Here is a 21693-nt window from a genome sequence, read left to right as displayed (position 1 = left end):
AGAAGCCCATGCTAACCTAATTATGACCAGTGATTAACAAAATGGGTGAACACCTTTTTTCTATCTAGTCTGCAGTGAAGGGATCTGATTGTTGTCAGATCAAAGAAACTCCACTTTTCAAGCCCTTCAGTTTGGTGTTTGAAAGTGAGTTTCTATCTGCTGCTTCCATATTTACAAGACACTCACAATCATAGAATAGTTTGGATTGGAAGGGACCTTCAAGATCACCCAGTTCCAACCCCCCTGCCATGGGCAGGGACACCTCCCACCAGACCAGGCTGCCCAAAGCCCCATCCAATCTGGCCTTGAACACTTCCAGGGATGGGGAATCCAAAGCTTCTCTGGGCAGCCTGTGCCAGTGCCTCACCATCTTCATAGCAAAGAACTTCTATCCAAAAGTAAAAAAAAACTTCTATCCTTCTGAGCTACACAATCAAACTCCCACCCACAAACACAGACTAATATCAAAATACTTAAGTTTCCAAATTATTACAGTTGCAAGAAACAAACAACAGTTTTCATAACAATTTGAGAAAAAATAGTGCCGCCAAATTTCTATTAAAAATAACACTATGTCAACAGAAGCCTTCATTTATTTCCAGGTGTTCAACTTGTTATTACACATATGCCATTTAACTACTTTTATTTGAACATTAAGAGAATTAGAGTTGGAGGGCTCATATTTTCAGTGGTCTCTCTGCAGTAGATACCAGCAGAACAAAACATTAAACATTCTACATGGTTAACAATATGACATTTGAGTTACCAGAATTACAATTTTTTTTTATTATTTTTTATTTTTATAACAGATCACATAAGTACGTTACTGGGGCATTTCCTTTAACAGAAATATCAAACTCAGTACTACATTTGTTTAATTTCAATATGAACGTCTCTACATAAGAGCAACATCATACATAACAGTTTGATTTAGCATACATACGGTACTTTGGCAGCTCTAACTCTGATGCATGTTTCTTCCTATACTCCATAGTAGGTGTAAATTATAAAACATTGCCAATACGCCGTGCATAAATATCAAGAACCAAATGCATCTTTTATTTTTTCCTTTTGCAACTTCATAGGGAAAGGGAGCAGCATTTATTTTTATCTCATATTAGTCTTTTCATACATGCAGTTTTCTTCCATGGACACTTCTACGTGTATCCTAACTACTACTTTTTTTCCTGCAAGAAAATAATCTGTATTAGAAAATTGAATTTTCTTCTCAAATTAGGAAAACTACAGCCATAGACAACACATGACAAATCACAACCATTAATTTCAAAATAACACAAAGTGTCAAATTTATGTCAACTAACCATCAGTTAGTTGAGGTGCAAAGAACTTCCTCACAATTAGTGTTCTATTTGGAGCTCATTTGTGAAACTGACTGGTTTATCTAGTTATCTTTTTTGTAGGACATGCAGATGTTAAAACCGGCACAAGTAAAATATATTTCAATCAGTATTACAGGCAGAAATATATACCCATCAGAGAGAAAACTATTTTCCACACACAATCTAAGTAAAATAAAAAAGTTTTATCAAGTAAAATAGGATAAACAGCTCTAGCAATTATCTCCACAAATTCAGTTCTTATAAATAACCCCCTTACTAATAGCTCTTGATTAACAAATACTAATTTATTTGAACATCTCTACCATCAGTTTTCACAACAGAACTAATCACTATATTAAAGTTTTTTCACTTACCCTCCAAAAATGAATTAACTTAATTCTCCACCTTTCTGAACACAGTTATATTGTACTCTGATACACAACTGCCATCTAATGACCTCCTATCACAGCAATCTAATTTATGATAATGTTCCCACTATTATGACAATCATGCACTTTAAAGTAGCCACATGGAAGTTTTGAGGTAAAAAGTTGAAATCTGGTTGCAGTCAGATTTAAAGAAAAAATACAGATACACTGCAAATAAAAAAAAGACCTAGAACCTGTCAATAGCGATCTAAAGCAATTTATTTGATTCACTGATCTGAGAAATTCTAGCAGATATTTCATTTATACTATTTGGTCCAAGTGTCCCTACATGCCATTAGTAGTCACTCAAAGGAAGTTGTGCCCCAAAACGTGTCAGCTACCACAATACATCTCTTCACCCTTCTATTCATCCTCTCTTAGCTCTCAAACTCAGATTTCCTGGGCTATACAAAAAGAGATCTTAACTTTGAACTATCTCAAGAACTGGTAAGTTAAAAAGTAGATGGAAGTATCTAATATAATATTTAAGTTAAACAATATATACTTAATTCAATGAATTCACCTTCCCTCACCCTTCATATAGCATTTGTATTGAATTATGAACTCTGCAGCATGGGAACAGTCTGTGTATGGCACTTTGCAGAACAGGACTTCCACGTATGTCTGCAATATAAGCCATTATATTAAGATATCCCAGAATTAAACAGTAAATCCTGTTTATACAAAATAAAAAAAAAAATTAAATTTACCATCAAATGGGAAAATTACAGCTGAACCAATAAATTGTACATTCAGTTTTGAAATGTCAATTTTCATAAAGTTGTTTCATCTTCTTCCTTCTATTAAGTCATAAAATGAACTGTTCTCCACTTCTACTAGTGATAAGTTTCTTCACTGTAGTTATGTCAGCTAACTTTGTGCTTTCGACGTTAATTTCTTTACTGGAGTGCCCATTCACTCTCCAAGTTCTACTTGAACACATTCTCCCTTCTTCGTTCCACAACCTCACGACACCTACCAAGATCTCCCTTCAGCTGAGGCAACATCTAGTCCAATAAAATTTCCACTGGACAGAAGCTTCTCTCCTCAGAACATACACTGGTAGACAAGCAAAGTTCACTAGTTGTGGATCCACTAGGTACCAGCACTCCACTGTAAGCACTACATACCTTCTGTACTAAAGATCCACCAGTTATGCACATGTAAGCCACACAAGGCAAGCCAAATGGTTTGGTCAGGTAGTGTGGACAGGGAAAAAAGCATTATAGCCTGTTTTGGTCAAAGCAATTTTAACCCTGTATGACTGTTTAACCTGTGTTACAGCCTATTTTAAGCGCTGTTGTTTACACAGTACTCTCAAACAAACAAAAGCCCTACAAAAGCAGATCAACTGCTATTTTCTATGGAGTAACTATTCAGAGTATGTGTTCAAAAATGAATTTAATGCAAAGCTTGAAAAGTGTACCTAAATAATAACCAAGTTTGGAGATTTTAAACACTATCTTACTCTGAGGTATATGCCTATTAATGTAAAAGTTTATGCATCACATTCTAAAATCTAGGGTCCATGAATAAAGGCTAATTGTATTTTCTAAGTCAAACAAGCTATAGAAAAGTGGGAACAGTGTGTGGATGGTGTTCAAGTGTTACTGTTTAGCATAACACTCTATGCAAATAACGCAAAAAAGTCTATATACTCAGAACTGTTTACATCTGAATAAATAGGGAAAATTAGCAAATACAGTATTTAAAATTATCTACAAAAATGTGTTTCATCAGGTATTCACTGTTTGTATCAAGTTTTAATGCAGAAAGCTGAGGACAATACCAAAGGGTATGAAACAAAAACAATTTAAATGAAGACATTTTAAAATTCTCCTTAGGAAACAAACAACTGAACTGAAACAAAGCCTAAAGCCAATAGGTGGCCTTACCAGCAAACATCTTCAATCAAAAGGCCATAACAACTACGCTTTACATATTACTTGATTTATTTTACACCATGAGGTGAAAGCAACACATTTCCTTTTCGTAAAGTATACACAAATAGCCTCACTCAGAATACACTTTAAATGCACATAAAAAAAGTATTCACCTTACAAATTGTTTTGCAAACCAAATATACAATAGCTTTGAAAACACTATTTTAGAAAACAAAATCCAATGTAAAAAGACTGCTTAAAACAACTGAAATGATAAAGATTTCTGTATGGTTATCTTTAAAGTTTTCTTACTGCATCATCAATATCAGAAATCTGTTCCTTCAGCTGGTTCCACTGTTCTGGATTTAAAGAAATACCTGAAATGTATTAAAAACAAACACTTAGTACAAAAAGAAAATTGTAATTCAGGATCTTGCATACTTACAACCAAGACTGATTTCATACACAAAAACTGTCACAACTATTAATGTTTGAGCTACATCAAGTGTAATAAGTCTCAGCTGCACAGTTAAACTACTCAGAACACTTCAGTTTAGACCTTTAGCCCATCTCTGGACAGGTTTACCTTACAAAGAAAATGGGTACAATACAACATTCATTCACAAGTGTTTTGCTAAACACAGGAAGAGAAAGAGCTCTTGCCCTGATAGGGGGCAGCACAAAATGAGGTGAGATGTAGGAAACCAATCCTATTTCAGTTGGCTGCTAAAAGCCAAATACTTCTGTGGACTGAACTAAGTATTTTTGATATACTATAATTCTGTGTTGTTTTCTTTTCTTGTGAAGAAAAAACCTGTGGAATTTTTTCTTAAAGCACTGGGAATAACATGCTATAAGTAATATTTCAGAGAAGCTTTATTCTATTCCCTAGCGCTCAAACCAACATGGAAGGTGTTTTTTTTTAAACTTCAATATCACTACAGATTCTTGTGACATTCAATCAATCACTCAGTACCCCACAACCCATCTCCTCAGTTCTGAATTTTTACTTCCTCAAGCTCCAGTCCAGGCACACATTTCCGTTGTGTATTAGCCTCCTCCTTCTTCCCCTACTAATCTCTATGCCAACTCTATGTAAGTAGAGACTCACAGGCCTACCTCTCACTCTCTCCAGCCAGGCTCTTCTACTATTTACCCCCTTTCTCCCCCCTCAGTGATCAGGCTTCTTTCATTGCTTTCTCCCTGTAGGTGGAGCAGGACCTGAAAACAGGTAAAACTATGAATTCCACTTTTGGGGCTCATCACCCCCCCCCCACCACCACTAGTGCTTTATCAGAGTACTGTTATTTTGAGCAGCAAGAAGTCTGCACTGTCACTTTTTCTAACCAGTTCTCCCACCAGTCTTTAGGTGGAAGATGTATTTTGAAAACAGTTTGGTCAGGCATGCTAACCATTATTGGGGGACCAAATGTCATCAAGTTGCCCCTGAACAACATACAATATGAACTGTACGCAGGCATGAAGTTTAGAACTGCTATTTGAAATAATCTGACAAAGCAATTCCTAACTGTTGGATTTTTTCCCTTTTTTATTATAAAATTTCAACTGTTTATACTGTTTGTAGGATAGCTACATAAGCAGCTTGTAGGTGCATCACTGGAACGTTAAACTCTCATGCTATCAGATTATTAACTTTATCCTAATAAAAACCAGTCCTGTTTCCCACAATGATAAACATTTCCATCTACATCACGTAGATTATCACTTTGCCTGCCCATCAAGTTTCATTGTTGCTTCCCACTCAAGCTTTTGATTGATGTGTTTTTAATTTCCACCTCAAAATACATTAGTTTAGTCCTTAAACGCCAGAGTCATGATTTTTGTTAGACAGCAGCAACACATCCAAGAAAGAAATTTTCCTGTAAGGTACCCATAATACCCTGCGCGTGCAAACCTATTATCAGTGGTTATCTATGAGATGTTGAAAATTCTGAAGCTTTCCAAATGTCTATTCACTGCGCTGCTCCCAGATACATCAGAAAAATATAAATGCCTTTAATCTTCAGAACAGAATGTTTCACACTTACCTCTTTCCTTTACATAATATGAAAAATGAGTAAAGTAAGCTTTTCTAAAACAACATGACATTAAGGAAAGCACTACTGCAACTATCAACTCATCCTCATCTTGCAGGTGGCCAAAGTTCCAAAAACAGTTCAGTGAAAGGATGACATAAAAATTAGGCATGGGAGTAGAAATTAAAGGTGTAAAGGCTTATGCTGTGTTGCAGATTAGACAGACACAAAGTACCAAAGCTCAAGCACTTCAAGTGTTTTCATGTCAGCTAAAATCTTGATTCCCCCTCCCCAAAAAAATTAGTCATATGGAATGTTTCTATTATTTTAATCTGAAATTTGATAAAAATGAAGAACACAGTTGTTTTAAATCATTTAACATCTTATTCCAACTAAACCCAAACCTTTTCAGACAAATTAGAAATAAGAAAATCTGACTAACAGAGGCAAAAAATTGAGTTAATTCAGTTAATCAAGAGGAGAAAAAGTATGGTTACATTCATATCTCCCACAATAAATTTGCTTGTATCCGATGCCTTGTTTCTATAAATTATGCAGGATCCATTTAGAAAAAACAGACTCAGGCCAACAAAACCACTTCTCTTTTGTTTATAATGTACAGATAAAACTAATCATTTGTTAAAACTATTACTCTTAAAATATCATGCAGTAAGAAAGTATAAAAATCTGGTACACAAAATTTTCCAGTAAATTGCAGGCAATGTTTTAATACAAAATAAGATGAAGAAGAACAATACCTTTTCTGCCCGGCTTCATTTCACCTTCTTGATCCATCCAATACTCTCTAATATCAATTAAGACTTTCCCTTTAAAGTCACGAACACTGACATACCTCATTTTGCCAATCTGTCAAAAACACATAGAAGGATCTTTCAGGTATTTCACATATTAGAACATTCACTTTTCCAAACAGTATTAGACTCAGACATGTGACATTACCCACTGCAGCTTATTTTAGACACAAGAGAAACAACTAGATCAAGAGCTTAATCCAGAGTAGTCAGTAGGCTAATAGTTAATGACAATATAAATGAAGGACTTAAAAACCAGTTGAACATTCAATACTTTTCTGCAAATGAGGCTCTTCCTAGAATAAAAATACCTATATTCTTACCAAGTTGAATTCCTACAAAAGCCACTAAATTCATAGAATACCCCGAGTTGGAAGGGACCCATAAGGATCATTGAGTCCAACTCTTGACACCATACAGGTCTACTAAAAAATTCAAACCATATGACTAAGTGCACGGTCCAAATGCTGCTTAAACTCCAACAGGCTTGGTACCTTGACTACATCCCTGGGGAGCCTGTTCCAGTGCATGACAACCCTCTCGGTGAAGAACCTCTTCCTGATGTCCAGTCTAAACCTCCCCTGCCTCAGCTTGACTCTATTCCCTCAAGTCCTATCTCTGGTAACCACAGAGAAAAGATGGACGCCTGCCCCTCCACTCCCCCTCGCGAGGAAGCTGTAGACTGCGATGAGGTCTCCCCTCAGCCTCCTCTTTTCCAGGCTGAACAGGCCTAGTGACATTACCTGCTCCTCGTATATCTTCCCCTCCAGGCCCTTCACCATCTTTGCAGCCCCCCTCTGGACACTCGCCAATAGCTTCACATCCTTTTTGTACTGTGGTGCCCAGAACTGCACATAGTACTCGAGGTGAGGCCATACCAGTGCAGAGTAGAAGCGGGACAATCACTTCCCTCAACCGAGTAGCAATGCCACACTTGATGCAGCCCAGGATACGGTTGGCCCTCCTGGCTGCCAGGGCACACTGCTGGCTCATATTCAGCTTGCTATCAACCAAAACCCCCAGATCCCTCTCTGCGGGGCTGCTCCCCAGCGTCTCATCGCCCAGTCTGTACGTATAGCCAGGGTTGCCCTGTCCCAGGTGCAGGACCCGGCACTTGCTTTTGTTAAACTTCATGTGGTTGGTGATCACCCAGCTCTCCAATCTGTCCAGATCTCTCTGCAAGGCCTTTCCACCCTCATCCGAGTCCACAACTCTTCTAAGTTTGGTGTCGTCGGCAAATTTGCTCAAAACACCTTCAAGTCCTACATCCAAATCATTTATAAAGACATTGAAGAGGACTGGCCCTAAAATGGAGCCTTGAGGGACCCCACTAGTGACCATCCGCCAGCCAGATGTGGCCCCATTAACCACAACCCTTTGAGCCCTGCCCGTCAGCCAATTGCTCACCCATCGCATGATGTTTTTGTTTAGCTGTATGCTGGACATTTTGTCCACTAGGATCCTATGGGAAACCGTGTCAAAAGCTTTGCTGAAATCCAAAAAGATCACATTAGCTGGTTTCCCTTGGTCAACTAGATGGGTGATCTTATCATAAAAAGAAATCAAATTTGTTAGGCAGGACCTACCCCTCATGAACCCATGTTGGCTGGGACCAATGACTGCATTGTCCCCCAGGTGCGCTTCAGTAACTTCAAAGATCATCCTCTCCATAATTTTACCAGGCACTGACGTGAGACTGACAGGCCTGTAATTGCTAGGGTCTTCTTTCTTACCCTTCTTGAAAATCGGCACAACATTATCAGCTTCCAGTCCAATGGGACCTCTCCAGATTCTCAAGATCATTGAAAAATAATTGAGAGAGGTCCCGCAATGACGTCTGCCAGCTCTTTAAGCACCCTGGGATGAATCCCATCCGGACCCATGGACTTGTATGGATCCAGGTGGAGCAGCAAATCCCGCACACGTTCAGGGTCGGTTGGGAGTTTGTCATTCCCACCATCATGGTCCTCCAGCTCAGGGTACCCTGGGTCCCAAAGCCCATCATCAGTGTTGAAGACAGAGGCAAAGAAGGCATTAAACGTCTCTGCTTTGCCTATGTCATTGTCTGTGAGGAGACCTTCCCCATCAAGTAGCGGACCTATGTTTTCTTTGGTTCTACTTTTTCTGTTCACATATCTATAAAAACCTTTTTTATTGCCTCCCACAGACATGGCCAGCTTCAACTCTAGTTGGGCTTTGGCCACACGAATTTTCTCCCTACAAACACAAACAGCGTCCCTGTATTCCTTCCTCGTCGCCTGACCCTCCTTCCAGCAGCCGTACACTTTCTTTTTCCGCCTAAGCTCCAGTAGAAGATCCCTGGTCAGCCAGTCTGGCCTTCTGCCCTGCTTGCCTGACTTCCGATATTTTGGAATCGCCTGATCTTGTGCTTTTAGGAGGCAGTGCTTAAAGACTGACCAGCACTGATGGACGCCAATGCCTTCAAAAGCAGTTTCCCAGGGGACCTTGCTGACTGAACCTGAGCAGCCTGAAGTCTGCTCTCCCCATATCCAGGGCTGAAGTTTTGGTGGCAGTTTACCTTCTGTCCCCAAAAATTTTAAACTCAACCACTTCATGGTCACTATGACCGAGACAGCCGCCAATTGCCACGTCTCCCACAAGACCCTCTCTGTTCTCCAGCAACAGATCTAGGAGGGCACCTTTCCTAGTTGGCTCCCTTAGCACCTGCACCAAGAAGTTATCATCGAGGTGCTTTATGAACCTCCTGGACTTGCTCGTGTCAGCCGTGTGGTGATCCCAGTTGACATCTGGCAAGTTGAAATCTTCCATTAGGACAAGGGGAGTTGATCTCGAGGCATCTCTTAGTTCTGCAAAGAATAATTCATTGGCATTGTCGTCCTGGCCGGGTGGTCTGTAATAGACTCCCACAATGACATCCCCTTTATTTGTTTGCCCCTTAACCCTTACCCAGAGGCTCTCAACTTTGCCATCGCTACTTGAAGTTCCACACAGTCCAGCCCATGCTTCACATACATCGCCACCCCGCCACCTCGCCTACCCTGCCTGTCCCTCTTGAGGAGCCTGTAACCATCTATTGCAACACACCAGCCACAGGACTCATCCCACCAGGTTTCGCTTATGCCGATGATGTCGTAGCTCTGGGACTGGGCCAAGACTTCTAGCTCATCCCGTTTATTTCCTCGTGCTGCATGCCTTGGTGTAGAAGCACTCGAAACGCACCTCATTGTACACAGCACCATGTGGAGCAGACCGAAGAACCTTACTAGCACATAGTCCCTCTTATTCTGGCATGCCATCCCATAGTTTATCACTGGCAGGCCTGGTTTTATCCCTTTCCCCCTTAGACTCTAGTTTAAAGCCCTATCGATCAACCCTGCTAACTCCTGGGCAAAAATCCTTTTCCCCCTCTGAAAGAGGTGCATCCCATCTGGTGCCAGCAGGCCCGGTGTCGCGTAGACCCTCCCATGATCAACAAACCCAAAGTTCTGCTGGTGGCACCAGTCTCAGAGCCACATGTTGATGAACTGTGTCTGCCTGTCAACATTGATCCCTGCTACCGGAAGGACAGAGGCAAACATGACCTGTGCCCTTGATCCTTTAACCAGTAACCCCACAGCCCTGAAGTCCCTCTTGATTGCCCTTGGACTTTTCCTTGCTACCTCATCATTACCAGCCTGAAAAACCAGTAGTGGGTAGCAGTCAGAGGGCCGTACCAGTCGAGTGACTTTCCTAGCAATGTCTCTTACCTGAGCCCCAGGGAGGCAGCAGACTTCCCTGGGGGTTGGGTCCGGATGGCATATCGGGCCCTCTGTCCCTTTCAGAAGCAAGTCCCCTATGACAATAACCCTTTTTTCTTTCTTCATAGAAGATGTAGCAATGCAAGGGGTAGGTTGCCTTGCCTTAGGCACCCCTACCAACCGGGATGGGCATTCGTCTACATCGTTGTTTTGACTCTCATGTTCTAGAGCCTCATACCTGTTACGTAAGGGTAGATGGGAAGGTGAAGTAGGCAGGGAGAGGGCTCACCTACCACCCTGAGCAGGAAGCTGCTTCCATTCCCCCCCTTGGTCTAGGTCCCCTCCTATTGCCTGGTGGGATGAGGGAACCTTTGTTTCTTGTGTTGTAGAAGGCCCATGAGTCTGTCTCAGAGAGGATAGAGTATGCTTCCACCAGTCAATTTCCCTCTATCCTAGTTTCACTTAGGACAGAGTTAATTTTCCTCCTAGTAGCTGGCAGGGTGCTATGTTTTGGATTAGGATGAGAAGAGCGCTGATAACATGCTGATGTTTTAATTGTTGTAGAGCAGTGCTTACACCAAGCCAAGGACTTTTCAGCTTCTCGCTCTGTCCTGCTAGCGAGCAGGCTAGGGGTGCAGCAAGAGCTGGGAGGGGACAGACCCAGGACAGCTGACCCACACTGGCCAAAGGGGTATTCCATACCATCTGATGTCATGCTAAACAATATATAGGGGTGGCTAGTCAGGGTGGGGGGCCGGCTGCTCGGGGATAGGCTGGGCATTGGTCAACGGGTGGTGAGCAACTGCATTGTGCATCACTTGTCTCGTACACATTATTAGTAGTAGCACTATTATCACTATTATTATTATTATTTTCCTGTCTTAATAAACTGTCTTTATCTCAAGTCACAGGCTTCACTTTCCCATTTCTCTCCCCCATCCCAGAGAGGGAGGGGGGAGGGTGAGCGAACGTCTGTGTGGTGTTTAGCTGCCGGCCGGGTTAAACCACAACAGTCCTTTTTGGCGCCCAACGTGGGGCACGAAGGGTTGAGATAACGACAGATTTGACCAGAGTGTGTTAAACTAAAATTGGTATAAATATTAGACCTGCTTAATAGTTGCTAGTCACAATGTTGATTGCCTTAATCTCAAGTCTGCTGTGCCTGTTTCCCAAATTGAGTTGCATAGCACATCACTTTCTGTATGTGCTCCCTGTCGTGCTGTTTATCCTTTCCGGGCCCTGGTTTAAGATTGTTATGGTACTGTGCGGTGTAACACTGGCTTATGAAATAATGAGATTTCCGGTCATGACTCTAACCTGGTATTTGTATAGAGTCGACGACAGTGCTGAGTACTTTGGAAACCATATCTCGGAAACTATTAGCTATTACAACAATTGCCTTTTTTCGTCAGGGAGTCAATCTGTGGAGGGGACAGGGGAAGATATTTTTTCCTATCTGTTCACTCTCCCTTCCTCCTTCACCACCCTCTTATCCCCCGAGCTAGTTACGGTAGCTCTCCAAGATGTTGAATATCCTTGGGATACTCAGACCAGCATGTTCTTGTTGTTATGTCTCCTGAATGCGCTTCAGGTTTTGTTTAAGGTTAAACAACTACTTAGGAATGCCATTCAGAGATCTGTCCTGAGGCAGGATATCTGCAAGTGGCAGGGAGTGTGGGAGGATATGGGCAGGTGTCTAGAGCAGTGGGCACCTCCAGTGTTTTGGACATTCACCCCTGAACAACTGCAAAATCCTAAAAAACTAGTAGAATGCTTGAAAAAAGGGTGTCATGACTCTGGCAGTTCCAAAGAGACACAAATCACTGTAGCATGCTGGGGTCTGGCTTATGCCTACCGAACTGCAATTGATGCTACTATCAACCTAGTTCCAGCTCCTGCAACCGCTCCATCTCCTGCAGCCGCTCCCGCGGCTCGGTCACAGAAACGAGCTGTAGCAGTGCAAGTTGCCCCTGCAGAGAGTATTCCAGACGCTGTAGCAGACCCTGTGGCTGGGTCAGAGAAACGAGCTGTAGCAGTGCAAGTTGCCCCTGTAGAAAAGGTGAAAAAATGGTATAGAGATTCAAGTCGTTTAGAACACAGAGAGTCTTCTGCTAGGTCTAGGTATAGAGAAGACAAGGCTGGGCCATCAGAGGAGCAGGAGGATGAAGATGTCAAAAAAGCAACAGTGACTACCCGAAACCTATACCAGTGTGAGCTACAAGATGCGCAAAAAGATTTTGGTCGCTGCATAGGTGAGCAGCTTGTCACCTGGCTGCTCCGGTGCTGGGACACCGGAGCCAATTGTCTGGAATTAGAGGGCAGGGAAGCCAGGTGGCTGGGATCCCTTGCTAGAGACGCAGGCATTGACAAAGCAATTGGAGATGGAGAATGACCTTACAGCCTCTGGAGGCGTCTCCTGTCAGCTGTGAAGGAAAGGTATCCCTTCAAGGAAGAACTTGTATGTCTACCAGGCAAGTGGACCACCATGGAGAAGGGAATTCAGTACCTGAGGGAATTAGCCGTACGGGAGGTGATTTATAGGGACCTAGACAACAAACAGATATCCACAGATCCAGATTAAGTCCAGTGTACTCGACCCACGTGGCGGAAGTTTGTACGGAGTGCACCACCATCACATGCCAGCTCATTGGCAGTAGTGGCCTGGAAAGAGGATGAGGAACCCACAGTGGATGAACTGGCTAAACAACTCCGACAGTACGAAGAAAGTCTCTCCTCTTCCCTACAGGCCTGCGTCTCGGCTGTGGAAAAACTTTCTGAAGAGTTCCACCAACTTAAAGAGGGATTATTTTCCTCCCCACCTGTACAAAATAGTGTCTCAACTATCAGGGGTAAGCGTCCATCCGTGCAAGGAAGACAATACGGTGAATACACACCCCATGCCACCCTGTGGTTTTACCTACGTGACCATGGAGAGGACATGAGAAAATGAGATGGAAAATCTACCTCCACCCTAGAGGCACGGGTACGTGAGTTGCAAGGAAAAACAATCGGGAAAAAGGGGTTCTCTGAGAAGCTTGCTGCTCCAACTTCCAGCAGGCAGTCCTTCAGACACAGAAATGAAGATTCTGACCAGGACTAGAGGGGCCCTGCCTACAGCCAGGGGGAGGAAAGGGACAACCGAGTTTATTGGACTGTGTGGATTCGATGGCCTGGCACGTCAGACGCACAGAAGTAGAAGGCTTTAGTAGACACCGGTGCACAATGTACTCTAATGCCATCAAGCTGTAAAGGGCCAGAGCCCATCTGTATTTATGGCGTGACAGGGGGATCCCAGCAGTTAACTGTATTGGAGGCTGAAGTGAGTCTAACCGGAAATGAGTGGCAAAAGCACCGTATTGTGACTGGCCCGGATGCTCCGTGCATCCTTGGCATAGACTGTCTCAGAAGAGGATATTTCAAGGATCCAAAAGGGTTCCGGTGGGCTTTTGGCATAGCTGCCTTAGAGACAGAGGACATTAAACAGTTGTCTACCTTGCCCGGTCTCTCGGAGGACCCTTCTGTTGTGGGGCTGATGAGGGTTGAAGAACAGCAGGTGCCAATCGCTACCACAACTGTGCACCGGCGGAAATATCGCACGAACCGAGACTCCCTGATTCCCATCCATAGGCTAATTCGTCAACTGGAGAGCCAAGGAGTGATCAGCAAGACTCATTCACCTTTTAATAGTCCCATATGGCCAGTGCAAAAGTCTAATGGCGAGTGGAGACTAACAGGGGACTATCGTGGCCTGAACAAAGTCACGCCACCGCTGAGTGCTGCAGTGCCGGACATGCTAGAACTCTAGTACGAACTGGAATCAAAGGCAGCCAAGGGGTACGCCACAATTGATATCGCTAATGCATTTTTCTCCATCCCTCTGGCAGCAGAGTGCAGGCCACAGTTTGCTTTCACTTGGAGGGGCGTCCAATACACCTGGAATCGGCTGCCCCAGGGATGGAAACACAGCCCTACCATTTGCCATGGACTGATCCAGTCTGCGCTGGAGCAGGGGGAAGCTCCTGAACACCTGCAGTACATCGATGACATCATTGTGTGGGGTGACAGAGCAGAGGAAGTTTTTGAGAAAGGGAAGAAAATAGTCCAAATCCTTCTGAAGGCCGGTTTTGCCATAAAACAAAATAAAGTCAAAGGACCTAAACGAGAGATCCAGGTTTTAGGAATAAAATGGCAAGATGGACGTCGTCAAATCCCAATGGATGTGATCAACAAAATAACAGCTATGTCTCCACCAACTAGCAAAGAGGAAACACAAACTTTCCTAGGTGTCGTGGGGTTTTGGAGAATGCATATTCCAAATTACAGTCTGATTGTAAACCCGCTCTACCAAGTAACCTGTGAGAAGAATGATTTTGAATGGGGCCCTGAGCAACGACAAGCCTTTGAACAAATTAAGCAGGAAATAGTTCATGCAGTAGCCCTTGGGCCAGTCCGAACAGGACCAGATGTAAAGAATGTGCTCTACACCGCAGCCGGGGAGAATGGTCCCACCTGGAGCCTCTGGCAGAAAGAACCTGGGGAAACTCAAGGTCGACCCCTGGGGTTTTGGAGTCAGGGATGCAGAGGATCTGAGGCCCGCTATACTCCAACCGAAAAGGAGATATTGGCAGCATATGAAGGAGTTTGGTCTGCTTCGGAAGTGGTCGGTACTGAAGCGCAGCTCCTCCTGGCACCCCGACTGCCGGTACTAGGCTGGATGTTCAAAGGAAGGGTCCCCTCTACACATCATGCAACTGATGCTACATGGAGCAAGTGGGTTGCACTGATTACTCAGCGGGCTCGAATAGGAAACCCCAGTCGCCCAGGAATCTTGGAAGTGATTGTGGACTGGCCAGAATGCAAATACTTTGGGATATCATCAAAGGAGGAGGTGGTCCGTGCTGAAGAAGCCCCACTGTACAACAAGCTACCAGAAATGAGAAGAAATATGCCCTGTTCACTGATGGGTCCTGTCGTATTGTGGGAAAGCATCGGAGATGGAAAGCTGCTGTATGGAGTCCTACACGACGAGTTGCAGAAGCTGCTGAGGGAGAAGGTGAATCGAGTCAGTTTGCAGAAGTGAAAGCCATTCAGCTGGCTTTACATATTGCTGAATGAGAAAAGTGGCCAGTTCTCTATCTCTATACTGAATCATGGATGGTAGCAAATGCCCTGTGGGGGTGGTTACAGCAATGGAAGCAGAACAACTGGCAGCGCAGGGGCAAACCCATCTGGGCTGCTGCATGCTGGCAAGATATTGCTGCCCGGGTAGAGAACCTGGTTGTAAAGGTACGCCATGTAGATGCTCATGTGCCCAAGAATCGGGCTACTGAAGAACATCAAAACAACCAGCAGGTGGATCAGGCTGCTAAGATTGAAGTGGCTCAGGTGGACCTGGACTGGCAACATAAAGGTGAATTATTTATAGCCCGATGGGCCCATGACACCTCAGACCATCAAGGTAGAGATGCAACATACAGATGGGCTCGTGATCCAGGGGTGGACCTGACCATGGACACTATAGCACAGGTTATTCATGATTGTGAAACAGGTGCTGCAATCAAGCAAGCCAAACAGTCAAAGCCTCTTTGGTATGGAGGACGATGGCTGAAATATAAATATGGAGAGGCCTGGCAGATTGATTACATCACACTCCCTCAAACCCGCAACGGCAAGCGCCACGTACTTACAATGGTGGAAGCAACCACCGGATGGCTGGAAACATATCCTGTGCCCCATGCCACTGCCCGGAACACTATCCTGGGCCTTGAAAAGCAAGTCCTATGGCGACATGGCACCCCAGAAAGAATTGAGTCAGATAATGGAACTCATTTCCGAAACAACCTTATAGACGCTTGGGCCAAAGAACATGGCATTGAGTGGGTGTATCACATCCCCTATCATGCACCAGCCTCCGGGAAAGTTGAATGATACAATGGACCGTTAAAGACTACACTGAAAGCAATGGGTGCTGGGACATTCAAAAATTGGGATACGCATTTGGCAAAGGCCACCTGGTTAGTCAATACTAGGGGATCTGCCAACCGAGCTGGACCTGCCCAATCAAACCTGTTACGCACTGTAGAAGGGGATAAAGTTCCTGTAGTGCACGTAAGAAACATTCTGGGTAAGACAGTCTGGGCTACTCCTGCCTCAGGAAAAGGCAAACCCATTCTTGGGATTGCTTTTGCTCAGGAACCTGGATGCACTTGGTGGGTAATGCAAAAGAATGGGGAGGTCCGGTGTGCACCTCAAGGGGATTTAATACTGGGTGAGAATAGCCCATGAGTTGAATTGTAGTATGTTAATTAATATATAATACTGTATGTCATCACTGCCATGATTGCTATATACCATAGATGAAAATGGTGACTAATTAGAATGTATTGGAAAGAGTGTAACCTGAGCATGACATAAATGGTATGGAATAAGGGGTGGATATCTGTCCTGGTTTCAGTTAGGACAGAGTTAATTTTCCTCCTAGTAGCTGGTAGGGTGCTATGTTTTGGATTAGGATGAGAAGAGCGCTGATAACATGCTGATGTTTTAATTGTTGCAGAGCAGTGCTTACACCAAGCCAAGGACTTTTCAGCTTCTCGCTCTGTCCTGCCAGCGGGCAGGCTAGGGGTGCAGCAGGAGCTGGGAGGGGACAGACCCAGGACAGCTGACCCAAACTGGCCAAAGGGGTATTCCATACCATCTGACATCATGCTAAACAATACATAGGGGTGGCTAGCCGGGGGGGGGGGGGGGGGCCGGCTGCGCAGGGATAGACTGGGCATCGGTCAGCAGGTGGTGAGCAATTGCATTGTGCATCACTCGTTTCGTACACATTATTAGTAGTAGTACTAGTATCATTATTATTATTATTGTTATTCTTATTTTCCTGTCTTTATAAGTCCAAGACAGCAGTTTTACTGGTCCCCCTCCTGACTTCGCCAAGAATAGAGAACTCTACCATTTCGTGGTCACTCTGCCCAAGACAGCTCCCGACCACCACATCTCCCACCAGTCCTTCTCTGTTTGTGAACAGAAGGTCTAGCGGGGTACCTCCCCTGGTAGGCTCACTAACCAGCTGCGTCAGGAAACTATCTTCCACGCTCTCCAGAAACCTCCTAGACTGCTTCTTCTGAGCTGTACTGCATGTCCAGGATATGTCTGGGAAGTTGAAGTCCCCCACGAGGACAAGAGCTGACGATTTCACAACTTTTGCCAGCTGCCTGTAGAATTCCTCATCCGTCTCCTCATCCTGGTTTGGTGGTCTGTAACAGATCCCCACCAGGATGCTTGCCTTGTTGGCCTTCCCGCCGATCCTAACCCATAGGGACTCAACCTTATCAGTCCCTACCAGTCTCAGCCTTGAGTTCCACAACATCAAAACACTCTCTAATATAGAGTGCCACACCACCACCCCTTCTGTGCTGCCTGTCCCTTCTGAAGAGCCTATAGCCAGGCATTGCAGCACTCCAGTCATGGGAGTGGTCCCACCACATCTCAGTGATGGCAACCAAGTCATAGCTAGCCTGCTGCACAATGGCTTCCAGCTCCTCCTGTTTGTTGCCCATGCTGCGTGCATTAGTGTAGATGCACTTCAGCTGGGCCATTGCCTGCTCCCCAGACCCTGACACTGTTCCCCCTGGCACACCTCTAACAAGCCTTATTCCCTTCCCATCCCCCCTTCCTACCTAGTTTAAAGCCCTCTCAATGAGCCCTGCCAGCTCCTGGGCTAGGATCCATTTTCCCCTTAGAGACAGGTGGGACCCAAAACCTTTTTTAAAAAAAGGTCACTCAAGCCCTTCATTAATATACCAGACCACTAATACCAAAGCTCTGAACAATGATTTTGATTTGGTTTACGTCAGTATTGCCTCAAGTGAGACTCTTTCTCCAAGAACTTCCATGAGGAAATAACAGGTGCCTTCCTTCAGCCAAGGATGCAACCTCCATCTGTAGAAGACTAAGTTCTCACAAAACTACATAGAAATTTACCTAGTAAGTAACACGAAAGCTTCCAAGCGTCAGAAGCACAAAAAACCTTCAAAAATCATATATTGGTGTAGGCTGGACTAGCTTTAAAAGGCTTATGGTTCTAAACAGTTTTCATCTAGACAGATTTAAAAAATAATAGTTACTGCTTTTACAAAAATGCTGCATAACAAAAGGGCATGTCTGATGAACTGGTGTTTGAATAGCAGCAGTTCCAGATTTCAGCTTTGTTTATTTAAAAAAAAAATACTGGGGTATGGATTTTGCCTTCAAATTGAGAAAAAATATTTCTGGAAGAAGACCTGAAGAAGTTCAGAAAAATTTCAGTTTTTAGCTACACAACTCCCTCTCCTCACCTTTTCACAAGGCTTATCAAGCTTGCAACATTATAACCCTGACAGACACTTTTTTTTTTTAAACAGATGCTAAGACTGCAGAGCAAACAATCTCCATCAAGATAATCTACAAATCTAACAACCTATGAAGAAATGCATCCAACCCTGAATTCAACAAGTTCATTTTCAAAAGCTGTAATCACAGCATGGTTTTAAAAAAGTTGGAAAACCCTGTAGTGATGACAGGGGAAAAAAATCATATGTTGCCTGCAAAACAGTGACAAAAATAAAATACCAAGGCATGAACAAGTTTATAGTAGGAGTAGGGAGAAGAGCTAAATAACTTATTTACAAAAATTTCATCCCCCAAACATTTTTAACAAATAAGCCACAAACATTATCCACAGGTTACTGAAACTTGTTTTGATAGATAAAAGGCACATTACTATGGAGCAGTAACAAAACAGATGTTGTGTCAAAATGAGACAAAGATACACACTTTCCCTATAGCAATCTCAGAGTGACAAAGTCAGGAAGAGCAGTTCCCTTAATACTTAAATGGGACTACACAACATACACTGACAAATGTCTAAAAAAAAAGGACAAAAACATGGATGGAGAAAAAGGGTATATGTAGGGACAAGCAGGCAAAAATAACAGAAATCTTTGAACAATGTTAATTTGCATGCTTGTCTGTACATAGGGGCAGGAGAGTAGTCTTTACATTGTAAGTGCTACTCTTTTTCCACACAGCACTTTAGGAACTTGAGAATTAAGGGTCGGGCTGGTATGGGTGACACTGTTGTGGGGGTGTACTACAGGTCACCAGATCAGGAGGAGGAGGTCAACGAGGTCTTCTACAAGCAGCTGGAAGTAGCCTCACGATCCCAGGCACTGGTTCTCATGGGGGACTTCAATTATCCAGACATCTGTTGGGAAAGCAACTCGACCAGGCACGCACAGTCCAAACAGTTCTTACAATGCGTTGAAGATAATTTTCTGACGCAGGTGGTGGAGGAGCCAATGAGGTGGGGGGGGGGTGCTTCTAGACCTTGTTCTTACCAACAGGAGTGGGCTTGTTAGGGATGTGAAGGTTGGGGGCAGCTCGGGATGCAGCGACCATGAGATGGTGGAGTTCAAGATGGAACTTGGTGGAAGAAGTAAGGCAAGAAGTAGGATTGCTACCCTGGACTTTTGGAGAGCCAACTTCGACCTCTTCCAGGACCTACTTGGGGGTATCTCATGGGCTAGATTGCTAGAAGGCAAGGGTGCTTGTGAGAGCTGGGCTACATTTAAACAGCACTTCTTCCAAGCTCAGGATCGGTGCATCTCAAAGAGTAGGAAATCGGGGAAGGGGGGCAGGAGACCTGCGTGGATGAGCAAGGAGCTCATCGACAAGATCAAAAGGAAGAGGAAGGTCTATGAAATGTGGGAAAAGGGCCTGTCCCCTTGGGAGGAGTATAGAAGTGTTGTCAGGGCCTGCAGTGACGCGACAAGGAAGGCTAAAGCCCACCTGGAGGCGAAGCTTGCAAAAGAGAAAGAATAATTAAAAAAAACTTCTGAAGTATGTAAACAGTAAAAGAAATACTAGAGATAATGTGGGTCCCCTGCTGAATGAGGGGGGTGTCCTGGTAACAGGGGACACTGAGAAGGCGGAAATAATGAATGCCGCCTTTGCTTTGTCCTTGCTTCAAAGACCCCCCCCCGGGACTCCTGGACCCTGGAGGGAGGAGAAAGCATCTGGGAAATGGAGAGCTCCCCCCCCGGTTGACGAGGGAGTGGTTCGGGAGCATCTGAGTGGGATCAATGCACAAAAATCCATGGGCCCTGATGGAATGCATCCACATGTGCTGAGGGAGGTGGCAGAGGTGATTGCCGAACCACTTTCTATCATCTTTGAAAGGTCCTGGAGAACAGGAGAGGTGCCTGAAGACTGGAGGATAGCCAATGTCACTCCGGTCTTCAAGAAGGGCAAGAAGGAGGATCCAGGAAACTACAGGCCAGTCAGTCTCACCTCTGTCCCTGGAAAGGTGTTGGAACAGCTTGTTCTGGATGCCATCTCCAAGCAATTGGAAGAGAAGAAGGTTATGAGGAGTAGTCAGCATGGATTCACCAAGGGGAAATCATGCTCGACCAACCACGTTGCCTTCTATGGTGGTATCACCAGCTGGGTAGATGGGGGGAGAGCAGTGGATGTCATCTGCCTTGACTTCAGCAAGGCTTTTGATACTGTCTCCCATGACATCCTGCTAGCAAAGCTGAGAAAGTGTGGGATAGACGAGTGGACAGTAAGGTGGGTTGAGAACTGGCTGACTGGCCGAGCTCAGAGGGTGGTGATCGGCGGCGCAGAGTCCGGCTGGAGACCTGTGACTAGCGGTGCTCCCCAGGGGTCGGTGCTGGGTCCGGTCTTGTTCAACATCTTCATCGACAACCTTGATGAGGGAATAGCGTCCACCCTCAGCAAGTACGCCGATGATACAAAGCTGGGAGGAGTGGCCGACACGCCAGAAGGCTGTGCTGCCCTTCAGCAAGACCTGGACAGGCTGGAGAGCTGGGCAGGAAGAAACCAAATGAGGTTTAACAGGAGCAAGCGTAGAGTCCTGCACCTGGGAAGGAACAAAACAACCGCACGTATCAGTACAGGCTGGGGGATGACCTGCTGGAGAGGAGCTCTGCGGAGAAGGACCTGGGGGTCCTGGTGGATGACAGGTTGACCATGAGCCAGCAGTGTGCCCTGGTGGCCAAGAGGGCCAATGGGATCATGGCCAGCAGGTCAAGGGAGGTGATCCTCCCCCTCTACTCTGCCCTGGTCAGGCCTCACCTGGAGTACTGTATCCAGTTCTGGGCTCCCTGGTACAAAAAAGACAGGGATCTCCTGGAAAGAGTCCAGTGGAGGGCCACAAAGATGATACAGGGCCTGGAGCATCTCCCCTATGAGGAAAGACTGAGAGACCTGGGTCTGTTCAGCCTGGAGAAAAGACGACTGAGAGGGGATCTCATCAATGTTTACAAATATCTTAAGTGTGGGAGAGTGGGATTTGGCCAACCTCTTTTCAGTGGTTTGTGGGGACAGGACAAGGGGCAGTGGTCAAAAAATGGAGCACAGGAAGTTCCGCACCAACATGCGAACGAACTTCTTCACGGTAAGGGTGACAGA

General features: G+C 44.7%; 1 protein-coding gene across 2 annotated transcripts in view; it reads right to left on the bottom strand.

The window, feature by feature from the left end:
- Positions 1-787: 787 nt before the first annotated feature.
- Positions 788-21693, bottom strand: part of LOC121062895 (activated RNA polymerase II transcriptional coactivator p15-like) — a 34151-nt gene continuing 13245 nt past the window's right edge. For both annotated transcript variants that reach the window (XM_040543191.1, XM_040543192.1), the window contains exons 4-5: positions 6446-6554; positions 788-4028 (exon numbers count right to left, since the gene is read on the bottom strand). In XM_040543191.1, the coding sequence (XP_040399125.1) occupies positions 3949-4028; positions 6446-6554 (189 nt within the window). In that variant the 3' untranslated portion in view covers positions 788-3948. The remainder of the gene's footprint in view (positions 4029-6445; positions 6555-21693) is intronic.

Source organism: Cygnus olor (assembly GCF_009769625.2).
Source record: "Cygnus olor isolate bCygOlo1 chromosome W unlocalized genomic scaffold, bCygOlo1.pri.v2 SUPER_W1, whole genome shotgun sequence".
NCBI lineage: Eukaryota > Metazoa > Chordata > Aves > Anseriformes > Anatidae > Cygnus > Cygnus olor.
Note: the sequence above shows the minus strand (reverse complement) of the source record. Positions and strands in the feature narration are given on the sequence as shown.